The 20784-nt window shown below is 44.7% G+C and overlaps 1 protein-coding gene across 1 annotated transcript in view; it reads right to left on the bottom strand.

The window, feature by feature from the left end:
* Positions 1-3127: 3127 nt before the first annotated feature.
* Positions 3128-20784, bottom strand: part of LOC123968011 (teashirt homolog 1-like) — a 34472-nt gene continuing 16815 nt past the window's right edge. The window contains exon 3 of the mRNA XM_046044467.1: positions 3128-7955. Within this exon, the coding sequence (XP_045900423.1) occupies positions 4417-7955 (3539 nt within the window). The 3' untranslated portion in view covers positions 3128-4416. The remainder of the gene's footprint in view (positions 7956-20784) is intronic.

Below are 20784 nucleotides of genomic sequence, written 5' to 3'. Positions count from 1 at the left end.
ATCTGAATCAATAAGAGACAAATGAGAGACCTCATTAAGTTAGCTGCATAGCTAAGGCTATGCACAAGAATAGGAGGTGTGGTCAAGGCAATTTAAAAGTACTCTCTGACTGGTTTAATCTTTGACAGCACTCGCATTATGAAATGTTAGTTAGCAAACACAGTTCTGCTGAAAATTGCAGTATTGTATACACCAGTGTCACACCAGTTTTCAGTGTCTGTGTGGCACAAAGAGAACCTGTTCTCTTACGACACAGGATCCTTTTTGGTTAGTGTGTAGGAATAGAAGAATTGTCACAGATCCTGAACATTTTACAGTATGAAGTTGAGCAGCATAATTGAATCAAGTCTACAAACTGACTTAAATCAACATAAAAATAGACCAAGGCAGGTATCTTGTTGCAAAACGTGAATACTGATAACTTCTTCCTGAATGCAATTTCCACAATGAGGCGTTTTATCAGGATCCAAACAGATTTCTCAGACTTTAGCTTGTGATCCAGTACAAAGGCTCTCAGTCGTGTTGCTTTGTTTGTTGATTCTCTGTCAGACATTGTTTGTTCGGTTTGAAGTATTTTGGAAGGGTATTAAACCATACGTCAGAGTTGTGTGCAAAGTTGGAGGCTTTATAGACGGGAGGCACACACCGGGTTTCCTTAGCAGGAGCTTTGTCTTTGTTTCACGGCTGACGATGATCTTCATGCCGCTATCATATACAAACCAGGAACAACGACATGTGAAGCCTAACAAAAGACTTGTAGGCTGCATGAATTACCTACATTCAAGGTAATAACACACCTTGAGGCTTTAGAGGTGAACTTCTGAGAAAATATCAAATATCAGAAGCACTGGGATCAACTTGTGCTCTCTTATTTAACTTAACCATAGAGGAACACCTCTCTATCATCAACTCAAAGAGATGACACAAATATTTACATTATACTTGATGTAATGTATAGACTCAGTGTGAAGTACACATTCCCATGCAAACATCAATATATCCCTGTTCTATTTAGGCAGAGGCAGACACGGGTTATGCAGGTTAATACTCCCTCCCCGTGTTCCCACCAGCCCAGGTAATTTTGTTATTCCGTTTGTGCCCCCTGTCTACACCCACCCCTGTCTGCTGTACATAATGGTCCCAGCCCTGAGAGGAAGCAGGCATTTACTTATACAAAACCTTGAGGAAATCCCTACCAATCCTCAGGGCTCACGTTCAGCAGCGCCCAGAACACAAAGGCTATGCAAATCTGCCCAGCCTGCGTTTATCTACACTCGGTTTCCGTTTGCACCACAGGAACTAGCATTGTGCCGTGCGTGGCGATTATCGCATGTAATTTACATAGAATACGCACAGGAAACAGTGCACTGATCTCTAACAATGCAGGAAAGAGTCTCTATCGGCTCAGCAGCTATCTGACGGCACAGCAAAATTACAGGTTTAGCTGTGGGGTATTAAACCTACAAGGTGTTTTTTTATTTCTGGTGTGCAGGGAACACTATCTCCTCCAAATGTTGCTTGTTTATCTGCCTTGTTTGTTTTATAACCCAACTCTAGCAGCCCCTTTCCGAGGAAGCTGCATCTTCAGCCGGGCTAATCTGCCCTCTGCCTGTGTTTCCTTTGTCACTGAATCCGTGTATCAACACAGTGAAGTGCAGCCAGATCGAGGAGGTGTGTAATTGCAAAAAAACACTTGTGCTAATATAGCTGGGCGGGTGTGTGGGACTGACTCAGCCGACACAAGGCATGTTGTGAATATGAGGAATGGAAGTCATAACACTGCGGCATGGCGTCATCCATACAAAGGCTGGTACTGTAAGTACTCTATCAGAAACTTGAGACATGAGGGCGAGATGAAGATCAAATTCCTGATGCAGATGCTTAACCTGCAGGGCTGCCTGAGGAGGAAAACCCCACAACCTGCTGCTTACCTTTGGGTGAGGGTCAACTGGAGGTTATCGTACGCAATGAATCACTTTCTACTCTCACTAAAGCTAAATGTTAAGATATATAAAAAATGAAGTCAGACCTGAAACATAAGAAAACACAACATCACACAAAACAAGCAAGCTCCGCAAGCAACTATGCGAACATTCATTTAGAGGAGATGGAAACAAACATCACTGAAGTGGACAGGGAAATGGAAACAGCTTCCTGCACTAAACTACATGATTTTACACTGACCTTAGACAATCACACGCTGGCTGTGGAATTAAAAAGGTTCAAACAATAAACCAGCTCACACTAACAACGCTGACAAAGTGACACTTACCCTGCAAAGATGTTGTTTAATCTGAACAAATGCTAAAATACAGCTAGGTGTGTTGAAAAAATGCCATTTAGCGCACACATGTGCATTAGATGCTGGCTCTGATGAATGATGCAGGCAGCTTAAGGTCACCAATTGATAAGTACTGTCTGAAACATGAAATTTAAGTTATTTGATTATAGTCTCCACATTGCCAAGTTTCACAGTTATACCCTTTTACTGTAGCATGCCCATCACAAAAAGCTGTGCAATTTTTTTTAAATGCACAACACAAAGATACTCAGTGTATTTCCTTGTTAGCTCTGTTGCAGTTGATCAGAGAACAGGACAGCCTGCTGCTTATGTATCATCTGAGTAGTTGTGCTAAATATTGGTTGGTTCAGTGTTCAGTGTGGCCAGTCAGGAGGCTATATCAAGCAGAACAGACACCCATCTGATTTTGTTCCAAGAAGACAGGCAAAAGTACACTGCCGTCATTAATATAACACTGATTCTTTCAGAACGGGCACTCCGAAGGCCAGTCACAAGCCTAGCATGGGTTTCTTAGAGTACAATAGGCACCCTTACAGGCTTATCATCCCCGTCATCTTCATCATTATAATAGTCATCGGCAGTATGATGCGGCTCAGTCATCAGTTTTATGTATGACACCAGTGACCAGCAGGCCTGCTGCAGAACACATAATGACAGTGAGACAGTTTAAGTATTACCAAAAAAGAAATCCTCTTACACTGGGTTAGGAGTTGAAATGGGTGTGATTGCTTTAATTTGCCGCAAAGCAAATGCTACAGAGTAAAGTTAAATACATCTTGAGATTGGTGCACCACCATGACAAATGAACACACAACCACAAATGTATGACTGTTAACAACTGCTTTGGGGTTTATTTTACAATTGAGAAAGAAATGAAACAAACTAATCAGTGCTAAAAAGTTTTTTTTTTTTTTACAATATTGTCGATAAAACATTGAAATGTATAGTCATTGTGCATCGCTTATTTATTTTCCACACCATTTCATGCATCAAATTGGATGCAAGTATAATTAAAATCATTTCTGTAAACCAAGCCAAAGATGCTAAATTTGTATTTTCTTTAAAAAAGGACATTTTGTAGCTCTACAGCATATATCTATATACACCATCTGTTTTTATTTTTTAGCATTTTTGTATATAAAATGACAATATAAAAGTTAGAGAATGCACACACCTTAAGATACAAAGAATGTTGAGCCGTTTCAAATGGTAAGATATGTCTTATGGATTACTGACATTTCACTGGTAATCATTTACATGTAACGGACTGTTCTCTTTACAGTTGAATAAAGCGACACAATTTAGAAAGAGAAAGTTGTAACAAACCATACAACTGGAAAATTGCTATAAGGTGATACTTCACAACAAGGAAAGTTTTTTGAGCAAACTTGCATACTGATGGCCATTCATTTTCACTGATTGACTCGTAACCAGAAGCAGCATTTCAGTTTTTCCAAATATTCATGTGATCTTTTTTCTAATACACTGACAGATTTATGAGCAGGCCATTCATCATCAAAAACACTGCAGTGAAAGGAACCCAAAAGGAGAGGGGGGAAATGATAATCCTTGATCTTTTCAAATCAATCTGATTTTGACAAATGCAAGATATTTCAAAACATGTTCTCTTTACAAATTCAAAATTCAACTGTCTAAGGTGCTACTTCAGTCTTTCAGGGTATTCTTTCATTCTTTTGGTGTATACATTTAATTTTCACCTTCTTCATATCAAGTATTATACAGTTTTCTCTTCCACCAATTCTTTATCCACTTCCCACTTTTACCTTTGAAGCAGTAGTTGTATTTTTGCCATGAAAAGATTAAAATCTTGTGTTTAACCTTGATTCACTAAAATACATGCACAGATCAGACAAATAGCATATAAATATATTACAAAATAAGTGTAAAAAAGCTTGGCAAAACAAAAACAAATCAACATGAAAAGACATGGTCCAGTCAGGCAGTTATCACAAAAAAAAAATAATAATAAGACCGATTTTTTCTGGCGGCTCAGTTCGGCCCAGTGCAGTAACTGTGAACAATGTCATTTTAGTGCAATGAAATTCTAGTCAGTTCCACAGCTGTCAGTCTCTATCCTCAGCTTGAGACGCTGCTTAAACCTTCTCCATCTTGTCTAGCTTCTCCAGTTTCTCCAAAGCAGTGACAAATACAAGGTGGTCCTCTGGAGACTTGCCGTGGGTCTTGCTGAGGTGCAGTTTGACTGCGTGTTTGCTGACGAATGTCCGATTGCAAAGTCTGCACTGGTACACAGAGCCTGTGTCGTCCTCTGGCGTGGTCAAGGCTGACAGGGGGCTGCCGAATGTCATTTTGTCTGTGATCACCTTTGAGGCAGCCTGCTGCTCCCGTAGGTGCTCAGCTGACAGCTTGGACAGGTCCTTCAAGCTGAAGCCCAGATGAGACTCCAGGTGGCTAATGTAGGAGGAGGGAGTCCTGAACTGGGAGGCACAGTCACCACAGAGGAACACAGGCTGGCACGAGTCCATGTTCTTGAGAAACTTGGTGCCCCCAGTCCGTCTCAGCTGGTACTTGACATTTGCCAGCCAGTGGGATATGGTGGTCATGGAGAGGCCTGTGAACTTACAGATGTGGACCCTTTCCTGGGGGCCCAGGTCAGTCATGGCGTAGCGGCCCTCTGGGGTCTCCCTCAGGCTGGAGGCAAACTGTGCCTGGAGGATGAGGAGGTGCTGGGGATTCCAGTTGGATTGCCGCCCTTTCCTCTTCTGCACTGGGGAGAGGTCCTCTAGGGCGTCCTCAAATGCACTGCCGTCGGCATCCGACTTCTCTGATATGGAGGAGGGAGTTGAAGATTTGGGCGTCAGTCTTCCAGTGAGGTTCTTTACCATATCAGAAATGTCCATCAGAGCATTCTCTCTCAGAGGAGAGGAAACTGAGTCAGGGAGAGAAATGAGGGGCTTGTTACCATTTAAACCATTATTGGTCAAGAGCACACTGCTGCTGTTGTTATTGTTATTGTTGCTGTTAGTGGTAGACTTATTTTTACTCAGGTCTATGGGCTGGTCGTTGCTTTCATACAATGGATAGTGGTTAAGGGGCTCAGCTGGCTTGCCCTGAGGAGTTGGGTTGAAAGCTGGCTTATCCATCATGCTGTTGCTGATTTTGTAAAGCATAGATAGTGGGTCTGCAGCTGGACTTACTGGTTTGGAGGCCTTACCCAGGTGTGTGTTCATGATTGACTGGAGTGCGCTGAGAGGGTTGATGAAAGGACTTTCCGGTGAGTGATCGGTGATGATGCCAAGACTGTTGCCATTAGTTACTGGGGATTGGCATGCCTCGGAGCCGTTCTTTGAATGGTTGCTGTGGCCATCTACAAGGCTCTCTTTGGGCTCCTTCTTGCAGATAAGCTCTGAATCTACACTGCCTGGGCTGCTGCTACTTCTCATACCACACAGTTTACCTAAAGAAAGGTCATTTGGAGATGCTAATTGCTCTCTCTGCTCTCTCAGTGCAGGGGAGGGGGACTTGACTAATGATGGGGGCCTGCACCGTTCCAGGCTCACCATCTTCTCCTCCTTTTCTTTCTTCACAGTGGCAGCTTTCCCTGTCACTTTCTCCACAAGCTCCTCCATGGCAGTGACATTGCTCCTGAGGGGGGTAGGGGAGGAAGGGCTCCGAGGCGAGTGGATGACTGAGTTGGGGTCACTCACCAGGCCTCGTAGCCCACTGTTAAACATTGGCTGCATCTGGACACTCTGAACCATTGGGGGTAGAACAGTAGCGGAGCTCTTCATGGCACCCTGCAGTTGGTAAGCTGCATGAATGCTAGGGTAGCCACCCCATGTGGGTGTGCCTGTCTGGGCTTTGCTGATGGCACTGGATACAGTGTTCTCAAGGGATTTAAGAATATCTAAACCCCCTTTTGGTGTCTCCTCCAGATCTTCTTCTCTAAGGTATTTATATGATGTGGCATCAGTCTCAGATTTCTCACCCGAGTCATCTCTCTCCTCCTTGATTTTTTTCTCCAGTGGCTCTCCACCTTCAACCTTTTCATCCTCACCTCCTTCCCTCTTTTCCTCTGAGCCAGAGGAGAGGGCGGGGGACACTGGCTGGGACTTACCACTACTGGGAACAGGGAGTCTGGTGGTGGTTGGTGGCAGTGGGATAGACTGAATCTTCTCTTCCACCACTGGGTCAAAAACCAGCTGTTTACCCTTTTTGGATGCAGAATTTGTAACCTTCAAAAAGTGACCTGTAACCATCATGTGGGCAGTCAGCTGTTGCAGTGTATCATGAGAGCTTCCACACTCCATGCATTTGAGGATCTGGGCTTTACGAGCTTCAAACTGCCACGTGTAACTGGCACCATTCTGGTAGCCATAGCGGTTGTTTGGTGTAACATAGGGGTTAGCTGCGGATTTTGAATCTTTGCCAACATCTCCAAGGGATACAATGCCACCACCATGACCAGCATGTACAGAGTCTGGGGAGCATGGGGAGACTATAGCATCTTGGATAGCTCGTTTTTTAGCTGAAGTGGACACCAGTTTAGTGGCCAAGGCTGGCACTGGTTCTTTGAGAGGCACTTTCTGGTAATGCTTGGTCTTGATCATATGAACGCTGAGATCTTGCAGAGACTCGAATGAGTGGCCACAGTACATGCACTTCAGTACCTTCTGGGCATCCTCTTTCCCCTCCATCTCCATTAAGGAGCGCTTGCGTGGTTTGGACCAGCGCTTTCCCTGATCCTCCTCTTTGTCCTTATTGTCATCTCGATAGTGGCCCGTCTCATTCATGTGGACTGTCAAACCCACCAATGTGTCATAGGCAGCGCTGCAGTCTTTGCAGCGAAACTTGCTTGCACCAGTGAAAACAGAGCCATACAGCTTGTTGTTCTGCCGGTAGAGCTGCACTGTGCTGAAGAGGCTAGGTTCCGGTAGAAGGTGGTAGGGGGTCTGCTGAAGAGTTTTGGCAAGTGCTGCCTGGTGCCAGTCGTATGCTACACCACTACCATTACTAGCCCCACCACTGCTGCTCCCACTGCTGTTGGTTACACTGTGGCTGCTAACAGAGCTAGCTACTGTGCCATTAGTATTGCCACTTGCGCTGCCTGTGTGGTTGACAGTGGTGCTGGAGCTCCTGCCATTATGGTGACTGCTAGCACTGTTGACGCCACTGCTCTTGTTTGTGGTTGTAGTTGTGGAGACAGAAGCAGTAGAGGCAGGCTCTGGAGTGGTGAGGGCACTGTTGACACTACCAGCTGCAGCAGGCTTGGATTTCATTATGTCCATTGCGATGCTGGACCAAGAGGCATCTGAGATGAGGTTTGCATAGACGGCTTTCATCTGTGCCAGGCTATCCTGGAAAGAGAGGCCGTTGTTGGGGCGGAAGGGCAAAGCTGAGCCTTCCCTCTCCTGACCGTCCCTGGAAGAGGTGCTCTTGAAGTCCGTAAGTCGGTCGCTGGCATCACTGAGTGGAGACCCGTATCCAGCGTCAGGGTTAGTGCCATTGCTGAGTGGAGAGTCTCTGTAACTAGGTGGCTGGCCTCCATCTGCATCTTCCTCTTCCTCGTTGCAAAGGAACTCAGTGTCCTGGCCGTCTAATGAAAGGCCATCATCCTGCAGGTGCTCTTCCTCATCGTGGGCGCCTGCCTTAAGCTCGTCCTCGGGCATGTACGCTGGAGAGAAAGAGAGCAAGAGAGAAGACAAAAAAGGGAAGAAAAAAAAGAGAGGGAAAAGAGGTCAGCTCAGTGAAATTAAAGATTTACAGCACAGTAACAGGACCACTGTCAAAATAACATGGAATGAATACTCAATAGTGGCAAATGTAGGCTTTTATTCTCATCCAATGTGAGTGTGTGTACGTGTCTGTATGAATGCACGCATTTGTGTGTGTTTTACACACATGTGGCTCTGAAAGCCAGTGGTGAAAAAAGCCTCCAAGGGAAAAATAAATCACTGAGCTCCTGACAGTTGTCCTTTTCCTTCCCAACTCCCTATTCCTCCACACATGCCTCATGTTCCCCAGGAAATGACTGGCTATTTGGCCTTGTTAGCCAGCTGCATGTTTGCATGTTCAACTCCCCCTTTCTTTCTCTTTCTTTCTCTCTTCCCCAAGCTTTATTGCCTCTCACTCATCCAGTCCATGAAGTTCCGCTCCTCATATGCTCAGGTTATGCAACTGATCGGGGAGGGAAAGAAACAAAACACTAATTTGGAGATATTGCAGCTTTTCCTAACCCACTCTGATGAACTGTAGGTCATTTTCATTTGAACTAATAAGCAGTAACTGGCAAAACAATAGTACTTGGAGTGAGAATGCCACAATGATTGCTGAAAGAAGGAGTCTTTGGCAGGCCGTTTATGCATTTGCAAAATATACTACTGTTCTGTGATCCAATATGGCATGGACAATGCTTAACAAAAAGATTGATTAAATGAGAAAAGCAAACCATGGTCAAAGATTGATGCACAGAGAAAGGGAACTAAACAAGGCTAAGACTAAATAGGTTTACCAGTAAAATGTATAGATCCAAAAGTGTGTGTGTGTGTGTGTGAGTGGGTGTGCATGCTAGGGAAGACACAGCAAGCATCAGTAAGTAGGTAAGACAGGAGGTGGTTAGGGGGAGAACAAGTGAATGAAAAGAAGATGTGGGGGGAAAAGAAAAAGTGAGCAGGAGGTGGTGGGTTTGGTGGGCGGGGAGAGGGGGTGTAAGAGAAAAAGGAGAAAGAAGAGAGAGAGAGGGTGAGGGAGGCAGGGAGACAGGATAGACGGCCCCCTAGCTTCTTCCTTTATCTCCTTCCTGCATGGTGAGATGTGTGTCCTAGATGCCAGTATCAGTCTCTCCTGATGAAACAGATGTGCTGTCAGCTTCAAACGGCACGCTAACCTGTCATATCATAATCTAAGTGGACATAATACCTGATATATATACACTGGCACCATTTACTGCTGCCTGAGAGGAGATGGGTGGAGGAGGTGGGGGAGGTGAGCAGCTGCACCGTCGACTGTGACTATGCGATGATGTGCACGTGCGTGCGTGAGTGCCTCAGTAAGTGCCTGTTTGCGAATGCGTGTTTGTCCGCATGCTCACCTTCCCATGCCTATGTGTGTACTTTACGCACTCTGCAGCTCATACATATTTGCTCTTACAGTGCAAACCTGAACCCACCGACCATAATATTGCCTATAAGTCTGAGTTCACTGTGTGCTACTGATACACCCTTCTCCAAATGAGCAACATACTCCCCTAACGCTTGACAGGATTTCAGTGAAATGAGAGCACTACAGGAGAACCTGGCTGCGCTTCAATCCCACTGACAGACTGAGACCGAGACAGTTTCTAAAACTCCTGAAAATCCCTAACACAGCAGATTAGCATTATGTGCTGTACTCTCTACAACACATCTGCAGAGTGTCTTCTGTTACAGTGCCTTCCCCCTCGCTAACCCGCTTCGAGAACGGGAGGCTATCAATACATATCATCCATTTAATATACAAAGCATCCTGCAGAACGGCTATCCATTCTTCACAAGCCCACACAAACAGTGCAAACATACAGTAGGAATTACCTACGTGAGTCACTCTCGTCGGCTGCAGCCAAAAAATAGCTAAACCCCAATAATTGGCAGTGCTTAATACATACACACTCACACACAGACACGCACAGACAGCAGGAATGAGACGCAGCAGATCAGAAATATCCCTGGGTGAGTGACAAAACACAGACTGCAGCAGGGAGGGGCTTGGAACAATGAGCAGGTCGCCAGGGAACCCTTTGACGATCCCTGTCAATCAATGCCTGTCCTGCCATGTTGTCATGGAAACAACAAAGAGGGAGATATCAAAAGCACACAGACAAAAGACGGGCAGAGACAGACATCTGTAAAAATCACAGGCAGCAAGTGGATGGCTTTGCAAACCATAAATGTACAATATTAGTGATGAAACGTTAGTCTGAAATAAATGATCTCTCCATCTCTTTTGAGATGCTGCATCTACTCTGACAGGATGCTAAAATATGAAGCATGAGGAAGGAAAAATATTAAGAGCTACATATCAAGTCAGTGAACTGCAACTTGAAGATGTGTAATTCTCACTGGCGACCAGATTAAGCTCCTTCTCTTGGACGCACATATGCGGAGCAACACCAGCAGCAAGAGGCGGGCTTGGGGATGGGGCAGGGCTGGCGTGCCGTCCCTGGCGGTTTGGTTTGCCGAGTGGGTGATGGCTGTGAGCAGGGCCATCTGCACGGGCGCCAAAGCGCCTGTCACTTTTGCTCGGGGACGTGCCGCCATCAAGGAGACAGGCGGCAGCGTGGCCAGGATAGCACTACAGACTCACTGTCAGAAGCAGCAGCGATCAAGCCCGCCACCAGCCACGCCACATCACCAACAACACACACCAAGAATTAGAAGAAGCAAGAATTAGTATCCCAGTGTATCACTGATCTCCCAACACCTACACATATGGTTAATACACTGTTAAAAAAGGGATCCAAGATATGTTAAGCACCAACAAGGGTTTGTAGGAAACCCTATGGATGTTATGTAGGCCCTCTTTAAGAATTCATAATGCACAAATGGATTTACTTAGATAGGTTTTCATATGTCATGCTACCAAATATACTTGGGTGACAAACCCTTATTTGATTAGAGATAAGAGCTGAAGCGTGTGCTTTGCTCTCATCTGCGTTATTTATTATACGAGACATCCTGAAGGACCATGCCAACTAAAGTACCCATGAAGCACCCTCGATTCTGATTTGTGCCTAATAAATAAAGACTAAAAAATGCTATGAGTCATTACAGAGTTTGCATTTGCAATCTGTGATTTTCAGATTTCAGGTTTGTGCGTTTAACACTAGCTCTCAGAGACCAGACCACAGCTCAGTGTGTGTGTGAGTCCTATTGTGCAGAACACACAAGACAGTCTGATATGATGTTTTTCTAATGAGAAGACTGTGGTGAACGCCCTGTATCCTGCCTCAACACAACTCTGGGCCTCACAATGGGACAATATGATCGACCTAAGTACAGATCATCTATAAAACATTCTCCCTCACACATGGCTTGACTCTGTGTATGGCTTGATTTTTGTAAATGATACCAAATGAAATACGACCAGCAGACTCGTCAGCGTTTTGGCATGGACCAAAGGAGAAACATATCACTCCTTTTCAAAACTTTGCTATCTTTCTCCACCCTACACATTTTTTGCCTTCTCTCTTTTCTTTTCTGAGAGTCTGCTGGTTGTTAAATCAATAAAACTCTCTGTCAGGCTCGCGGAGCTTCACCATTTGGCCGCTGTCAAAGCGAAACAAACCTGATAAGAAAGGCAGAAAGGCGATGAAACGAGAGAGAAAAAGAAAAAGAAGGGGATGAAACCAGTCAGCTTCCCCACACCACCACCACCACCACCACCACCCCCATTTCTCCAACACCCCTCTTTCTATTTATTTACACACATTTCTTTATTTATTTGATGTGAGTTTGGGAAGAGGGGGCAATCACGGCAGTCATTTGCGGCACTAATGTCCAATCACGGGCCCCTTCACTCATGTGATTTAGGCAGTGCAGGAGTGGGTTTGTGGCAGAGAATGTTGGGGGGGTAGGTGTTGGGTGAGGGGGGGGCAGAGGCCGTTTAGGCCAGCCCCTAATAGGAAACTGGCAGTCTTATTCCTTCCCCAGATTCTGTTTGTCACCCCGCTCTCCATTACGTGCCTCTCAACCCTGATGGCTTTGGACAGGAGCTGATCAAAAAGCCATCGCTTGACCTACACGCCGTGGCAGAACGAGTCTCGCGCCCTGCACAGGGAGAGGGGAAGAGAGGGAGATGAGATAGAAGAGAAGAGGGAGGAGGAGGGGTGTATGTCAGTGTATGTGCAGAGAGGAGAAGGAGAGCGGCGGTGAGGAGGGAGGAGGGAGGAGGGAGGAGGGGGTGATAGCTCTCGGACCGGGACAAGAGGGCTGTAAATAAAATGACATTATTATTTCCTCTGTCCCGTCATGTAGAAAAGCCAATTATGGTAATGCTGCTGCCGGCGTGTCAGAGGGAATGCTGGGATGTGCTTCCCGTGAAGCGGCTAACATGAGAGCAATGCCCTGATCAGGAACACAGGCCTCAGTTTGACAAGAGACTGCACAGATAGGGAGAAGAGGGGGGGGGGAAGAGAGAGAAAGAGATACAAAGCTAACAATGTAGCTGCATTTGGGCCTTGTTTTCTTACTAGGTAAATACTGAGCTATCTGCAGGACAACAGATTTTTTGAAAAATCAACCTATTACAGCAGACAAAATGAAGTTTGGGGATCCAGGATGTGAAAGGGCAAAGTTTATTTTCACCATTCACTTGATATAACCCTGATTATATAAGATTCTTACTGCTACAGTCATATACATTTAAAAACCTAAGTTGAGCAGAGTTGTGGAAATCCCTTTTACTGTTGTGAAAAATCAGCAAGCAACAAAACAGACACCAGTGAGGAGGTGTGTTGTACATGATCTCATTAAGTGCAGCACATGCAATATGAAAATGATTGAGAAGCTACAAAGTAAGAGGAGCTATCAACCTGAAAAGTTCAGGAGTTCATGAATTATACTCTGTCACACCTCAAAATTTGACGAGATGAATTATGCAAAGATGACGGTGAAAGAGCCGGATATTGAGGGCGAAGGCGATCATTTACTTTAGAAGCTAATTCGTTCTCATCTCATCTCAGGCTACTCCCGGTATCCCGTTCTTAAAATTCCTCCTATGCTTGATAGGGGGGCTCTCCTTAAAATAATTCCTCAGCTACCTTTCTCCTTTCACTCTCCTCCATCGCTTCCCCCCCCCCTTTCTCTTTTCCTCTCACCCTCCTCCTCCTCCTCCTCTCTCCAGCCTTGCTCACATGCCTACATGGGCCCCTCCCAAGCGGAATAATGGGAGCATATGGCCTAGGCAGCACCTACAGGGCCTTAAATAACTGCAGCAGCATTCCAGCTCGCTGTACCAATTTATCTCTCACCCCCCTCTCCACCCCATTTCAAAACACTTCTAGTCTGAGTTGAGCTCAGCAGACAGCGGCGGAGGGGACGTGTTGTTCTTCAGACACATAGCTACATAATAGACTGACGTAGAAAGTAGTGTGAATGTGAATAACTGCTGTGCACACGGGATTAGTGGTGAAATTCTGTATTATTGGCAGATATTCAGTGAGTCAACCACCAGCCTTTCCGGTGATCGTTTGAGCTGGTGGCTCCTTGCAAACACTTTGTGTCATGTTGATTTACAGTGGGCCAGCAGCATTATGTAAAGTCACAGCACTGATCTTTTAGAGAGCAGTTTGTTAGTGTGTTTTGGCCTGCAAGCACAATGTTGGATAGCCTGCCAGTCTTTCCCTCCCAAAGTGTTGGTTCAGGTTCAATGTCTTTATCAGCTAATGCCATTTTATCAACATTCTGGGAAAGACATCGATCACCTACTTGCTCACACTAGAAGGTACTTTTATCAAAAGCATCAGCTAATTACCTAAATGTGTGCACTATAGATTGATTTTGGGCATTCAGCTGACTAGATTATTGTTCGGTAAAGTAAGGTGGGGTCAGAGGTCGACAGGTAGCCAGTGTTTAGCTGTTACAGGTCATGCTCTCATGTAAATATGTCAATATGTCCCACAGACATCCTTCTATCTGACCTCCAGAGAATGATATATGGATTGGTGGAAGGCCTGTGTCGGGGTATTTCAGCACATGATTGTGTATGGGCAGGTGTAAGATCCAAAATGTGGGCAGGTTTGAATGTGTGTGTGTGTGTGTGTGGGTAAGAAAGAAAGAGAGAGAGAGAGAGAGAGTGTGAAAGGTGCTGCTGTTTTATTTATAGAGCAAGTGCTATTTATACCCAACTCAAAGATCAGTTCATAGAAGCAGCTTGTGGGCCACAGCCAAGATCACTCTCCATTACTGTGTATGCACAAAACCAAGTCACACACAGAGAGACACACACTCATGCTTATATTGAAGCTGGGGCTGCAAGCACTATCGTCTCTGCTTTTTACACATGCATGCAGTAACAACACTAGGAGACATTTACATTATATCCAGCCATGTGTTAGTTGGTGGGGGGATGGGGGGCCGACTGAGTTCTTCATGGAGTACAGCAGGCCTTAACATGCTGGGGGATCAATACAGTGAACCAGCGCCAATCGATTGCAATTCATCTGGCTTTTTGTTTTTTTAAATTCCTCCTCACCCACTCACACTCCACATTGAGCTGCTGTCCTGCGAGGCAATACATAAATAAACATACACGCATACACATGAACACATAAATACAATAACACAAACACACACCTGAGTGGCTGGAACGATTGCGACCTCCATGCAAACGTGGGTTCAATAAACACGTATGGAATTTATTTATTTTTATTGAGCATATCAGCCTATCCTGGTCTTCTCTGCATAACAAGGCCTGTATAATTAAACCATAAATTTCAGTGCGCTCCTTTAATTACCACAGACAATGTCAGGAGGCAGCAGAGTAAACAAATGGCTTTGAAGTGAGCAAGACAAAAAAAATGCTTCGACACAGCAATGGAGAAGCTGTTCATTTTGGTGGGGATGTTGTTGCACTTGAAAAGGATGAAATGTTCAAAAGAGTGTACGTGCACGGGGAGTACAGTATGTATTTTTCCCCCCTCCTGCCTTTTCTAAGAATGCTTTTGAGGGATGCAGGTTTGCTGTGAAGGGAGGAATAATCAGTGTAAGTATCGCTGAAAGCATGACGATGTGCAAACATGGATGTTTGGATGAGCAAGGCACGCTTGTGACAACTAATAAAGTATGTTAGGAAGTATGTGCATACACGTGTGTTTAAGCATTTGTTTATCCTGAATAAACAGAAGGCACAAGAGGTTTGTTTTTGTATGTAATTCATTGGCCAGGGGTTCTTGTCCCTTTTGACCATGATTGGAGACATCTTATCCAGTATATATGTGCTTGTGTGTGTGTGCTTGTGTGTGTGTGTGTGTGTGTGTGTGTGTGTGTGTCTATTGTGTGTGTATGCTTTAGGTCAATGTTAACACACATACCTGCTTCCTAGCAGCTTAGCTAATTACACAAGAGCCCTGAAGGCCACTTAGAACAGGTTAGCTAATTAACAAACAGGCTGATTGCAGATTAATTGAGAGGTGTTCCTAATCTTCACCCCTAAACGCAATGACAAATGCTAACTGGCGCTAATTAGGCCAGTATGGAGAGCCGAGAGTGGAGGTTGTATTTACAGTTACCTCGGCTCATATCGACGTGTGGCTTATATCCAGTTGTCGTTTACAGATCTGCCAACGGGTTAGGCAAATAAAACTTCAGTGAAACTACGACAGTTCCATCAGCAGCCTTTTTAGGCTGTTCACATTCTAAACAGTTTAAGTCTTAGTTGTATTTAATTTAATTCATTTGTGAATTAGCTCTTTGGTATCATTATAATTTGTATTATTATTATTATCAATTCTGGTGGTAAACAGTAGTGAATTCTCTTATTTATTGCTTGCAAATTTAGCTATTTAGTTCATCACATATCTTTATTTTCCCTTATTTTACACAACTTCTTATGTTAACATAATAATCATCATGATTGCTTGTATAGTGTAATTACTATTATAGTGTGTTCTCAGCTTTGGCTCCAAGCATTATTCCACATTGGCAGTAAACACTTTCAGCAATCTTCCTCTCTGAGTTACCTGTGATGATAATGTCCTGCACTTTCTTTAAAACCCCCCTCTCATTTGTTCACTGAATACAGTGTTGAGACTATAATGGTTGACCTTTCCATGTGTGTGTGTGTGTGTGTGTGTGTGTGTATTCCTGTGTGTGCTTGTGTGAGAATGGCGTGCGTAGATCATGAAACCTGAAACGGCTGCGACACAATGGGTTACAGAGGATTACAACGGAAAAATGAAGAAAAATAGGCCCCTCAGCAGGGATCTGAACCAGCACCCATCTGCGGGACAATCACCTGCCAATAGAAAATAGACTCCCTCACCCCCTGTCCGCACATACACACACACTCAATCTTGCAATTTTCACAGCCACTAAAAGTAGTCCCCAAGGCCCGACTTCTTCCAACTTCCATCTGCCTGGATAAATTTATCATACAGCTCCTCTGTCTATCACACACACACCTGTACCTTTTAAGTTACCCCCCTCCCCTCCCCCAAACACACACATACTCAAATTCCACCTGGCCTCCTTCAACCTCTGACCCCACCCCTCACCCAAGTCTTCCTCCCTCTTTTAATCCTTCCCTCCATCCATCGACTCCTTCGCTTCCTTGTGTCTTCTACAGCACCTGCGCTTTTAAATCCCCACATCAGGATGGACCACTTCACCTGAACACACACACACACACACACACACACACACACACACACACACACACACAGCCAATAAATACACACACAGGCACATAGACATAAACACATGCAAGCACCCTCAACCAAATCCCAGGAAACCCACACAAACATACACAAGTATGTACAAACGCACGCATGCACGGTCCCTGACAAGACAACAGCCAGCAGCAGCTGCTTCCATCTCCTAGCAACGGCCAGCCTGATAGATGACCCAACGATGGATAATTACCGTAAATCACCACAGCTCACACACTAGAGGACAGAGAGGGGTGAGAGAGCTTGAGAAAGACTGAGAAAGAAGGAGAGAGAGAGAGAAGGGGCTGAAAGGGATCAGAAATAGAGGGCTGGGACTGGTCATGTGTGCACTAATGCACCTTGATGAGCTCAAATTCATCTGGCTTTTAAAGCACACACATACACACTGTACAAATGCAGACTCTCATGTATCAACATGCACACACAGTTATATACAAATATTCATAGATCACTCTAGAACACAAAATAAGCCTGTATATATGCATGAACACAACTACATATTTACAAATGTGCGTGTACACTTTTCCATGTGTACAACACTCAAACACACTCACAGACACACATTGGGAGCATTGTTGCTGTAATCGGAAACCACAGGCCCCGCCTCCCTACGGAGGCATTTGTCTGTCACAGATTCACCTCTTCTACACAGAGGCGCCAATCAAAGGCCAAGCGGTGCTGTACGGTGGGTGCAAACAGTACAGTGTAGAGCAGGGGGCATAGTATACTGAAAAAAGCACAAAACTGATGCCTAACATAATAAGATTTTTGGTCAGCGTAATACTAATTTAATTAAACAATGAACTGCTCCTGAAAGTTCCCCTGAATATGACTTTTTTTTACTTAGTCCATAATCGTTTAACCCTCCACAGATTTGCATAAAGTCATAGCCCGCTGGCGTGCAATCTGTATTCCATGCATTCTAAATTTAGCAACATGACAAACTACCTCCAGAAGTTTTAAATAATTGCACTCTGGACACTCTGAAGTTTACTCCAAATTATCAACAGATCTTCGATATGCACATGCAGCTGTTCCATTTACTTTCCCTTCATTTTCTGCTCTCTCAGACGTGCAATCTGTCCCTCTTTCCCTTCTTTCTCCCCCTCCCTCTTCCCTTCCCTCCCTCCCTGTGCGAGTCCTGGCTGCTGCAGACATTTGATCCGGCTGCCTTGTGATAGATTGACAGGTAATGAGGAGGTTGAAGGGGCGTTGGAGACAGGAGCAGGTGTTCAGCACAGTCTTTTTGGCCAGCGCTAAGCTGCCATGTCCTTCACTGCTGCACCACACCACTCCACTTCTTCCCTCTCTCACTCATTCTTTCACTCCTTCTTTCCTTCCTTCTTTCCACCATCCCCTGTTCCTCTTCCTGAGAGAAGAGGGCTATGCAATCCATCACACGGTGACACGGTCGGACATAGACTGTCTTTATATGGGGAAAAACGCATCAGCTGTGGAAATAAATAGAGAAACGAACATCGAGTCCCATGCTGGCAGCAGCAAACTAGGCCTCGTACTGATCAGTCAAACTGTGTCGAGGAGAGGATGAGACTGATTTGGAGCATCCTGTGTAGAGGAAACTGATATGAGGTTTTAAAACACAGATACTGATACCCATATGATTTCTATCATGCTATCAAGATGTGTTTTCCCCTCAGATGTACAGATTAGAAAAGCTTCTCAAACAGCATTTTAACAGTCATACAATTCCAAAGGTCTCATGAAAGCCAAACTAATGACATTATTTTAGATTTAGCAGCTCTACAAGGCAGGGAATGCAGTTTTCATTGCAGGATTTACACACTTAGGTTGGTGAGTAAATCCTCCCACACCACACTGAGGTGCATTTTTCTGGTCAGCCACCTGAAATAAAAATATTACTGACACAGTTGTATTCACCTGCTGTAGTCAGGCAGAAATCTTAACTACATCATATCAGAGGTGGGCAGCCATGTCTGGCCAAAATCCAACAAGAAGGAAACATACAGCATGCATCAGTCTGATGCTCCACCTATCCGAGCCATGCTACACTTTGACCTGTTTCAATTCCGCTGACATAGCGAAGTACCGCTTTGCATCATACCTCTCAAACTAAGGAGGAGGAAAGAGCAGAGGGGAGGATGATGAGTGGAAACCAGAGCAGAAATCAGAGGATGGGGAGAAGAAAGGATGAGCTGAATCAAAAGATTGGCTGCCATCACACACTTCGGTTGTGAGTGAGGGTGAAATGTTGCTCTGCAAGTAAAAAAATGTCAAGTAAAGTTTATCGACAAAAATTTATTTCCTTTATCGGTCAGAATTTCAGAGCAGGGAATATCTTTGTTCTGAGGTTAGTCCTTAACCTGTAATTCATGGCAGGATTCCTTTGGATCACATTATTTTTGATCCAAACTAATTTCCAATGTACTGAGAAACTTTCTCTCTGTCGGATTTCTGTGTTACATATGGCTTTGTAGCTTTGAAAACACCTTAAATGCAATGAGGGTGGAGCACGTATAGTCGTCATAGGAGCCAGCGGACAGAGACAGTAGGGGGAAAACAAGGTTTGAGCCTATAAATCCACCCCTCCAGTTTATTACCCAACATTAAAGGACATGTCACCCTCCTAAATCAGCAGGCAGAGAGGAGACAGCGGGGCTAAAACATTGGAGCATTTGCATGTTCCCAACATTCCTGCGAGGTGAACAAACCGCTCGACCACCTTCTTCCAGTTAAATCAACACCATAGTTCAAACAACTTGAGATTACGCACTACATGATGGATGCCATCGGCTTGCTGTCATGACAGACCTTTCTGAGGCAAAGTGAGGGTTTGGATACGAAGAGAAATTCATGTGTCCTGTTATCTAGGTTGTGTTTTTATCAGCAATTTCCTATAAATCCAGCACCTGGTCAGACGTCTGACCAGCTTTCTTACTTATTTATAGCTACAAAAACAGCTTCACCTGGACAGTCTTACAGACAGTTTAATTATTTAAAATAATGCTAGATAAGAGTGTGTAGAATTAAAGAGGAAGCCACCAAGCTTAAAATTAGCCTTTCCCAATTGTCACCCTACTCAAAGAGAACCTGTTTTCTGAAGAAAAAAAAAAACGTCATTGACGCGCAATCACATTCAAACACACTCGCCTGTCAGTTTATAACTCTCCACACACGCACACACACAATGACACACTCGCGCACACACAGACCAAACGTCGTCCGACACACAAATAGACACCCACACATACACACTTTTTAAGCCCTCGCCTGGCATCAGCTGTCACACAACCTGTCTCGGAGAACTAAGCAGAGACAGACGCTGTCAACTTAGAGTGCCTCAAATGCCCACATCCAGCCAGGCAGAGGAGAAATCAAGCCTGTCTCCCAGTATAATTTGCGCTAATCCTTCATGGGAGATAGTAAAGTCTATGGCATATCTGCCTAATAGCATCAGTCACCGGCAGGTTCTAATCTCATATTTAGACCCATTTCCATCACGGACTGACGACAAAAGCACCAGCACAAAGTGTGATTACCTTCTTATTTTTCACATTTCTGCATGACTTGAGTCCTGATAATGGTGGGGCAGGTTTTAAAAACATGAGAAGCAAAAACTTTGAGGTTCTTTTCTTAGTGGAGGAAGAAGAAAGTCGTTTCAGGCAACTACAGACGACAGGTAGGCAGAAAGAAAAAATGAGTAAAGTAAGTGGCAAACTGTATCAGGGGAGAAAAAGTAGAGGTAAAGAGACTGAAAACCTTTCAGTCAAGAGCCTGCGCACACTCACTCGCATTCATATTTACACATCCTCATGCACACACACCCTTACACACTCTCATACACACTCTCCTTTTCAAAGCGTTTACAACCTGTGGTGTTTGTCCTGCTCTGCTGGCTGCTTTACCACGTGCATTTGAATGCCGACTGGAGTGCATCCCTCTCTTTCAGACAGCGCCATAAAAGACGACACACACAATGAGGGCTCTTTTCAGCCCGAGTGGGGCTGCCTGGGGGTAGGGAAGCACCTCCAAAACCGCCACAGCACTTCAACTCTCAGGGCACAATGAGGTGCTGAGCCTTGATGAATAATAAGAGATTATT

This window comes from Micropterus dolomieu, linkage group LG03 (genome assembly GCF_021292245.1).
Source record: "Micropterus dolomieu isolate WLL.071019.BEF.003 ecotype Adirondacks linkage group LG03, ASM2129224v1, whole genome shotgun sequence".
NCBI classification, from domain to species: Eukaryota; Metazoa; Chordata; class Actinopteri; order Centrarchiformes; family Centrarchidae; genus Micropterus; species Micropterus dolomieu.
This window is presented reverse-complemented; position numbering and strand designations above follow the sequence as displayed.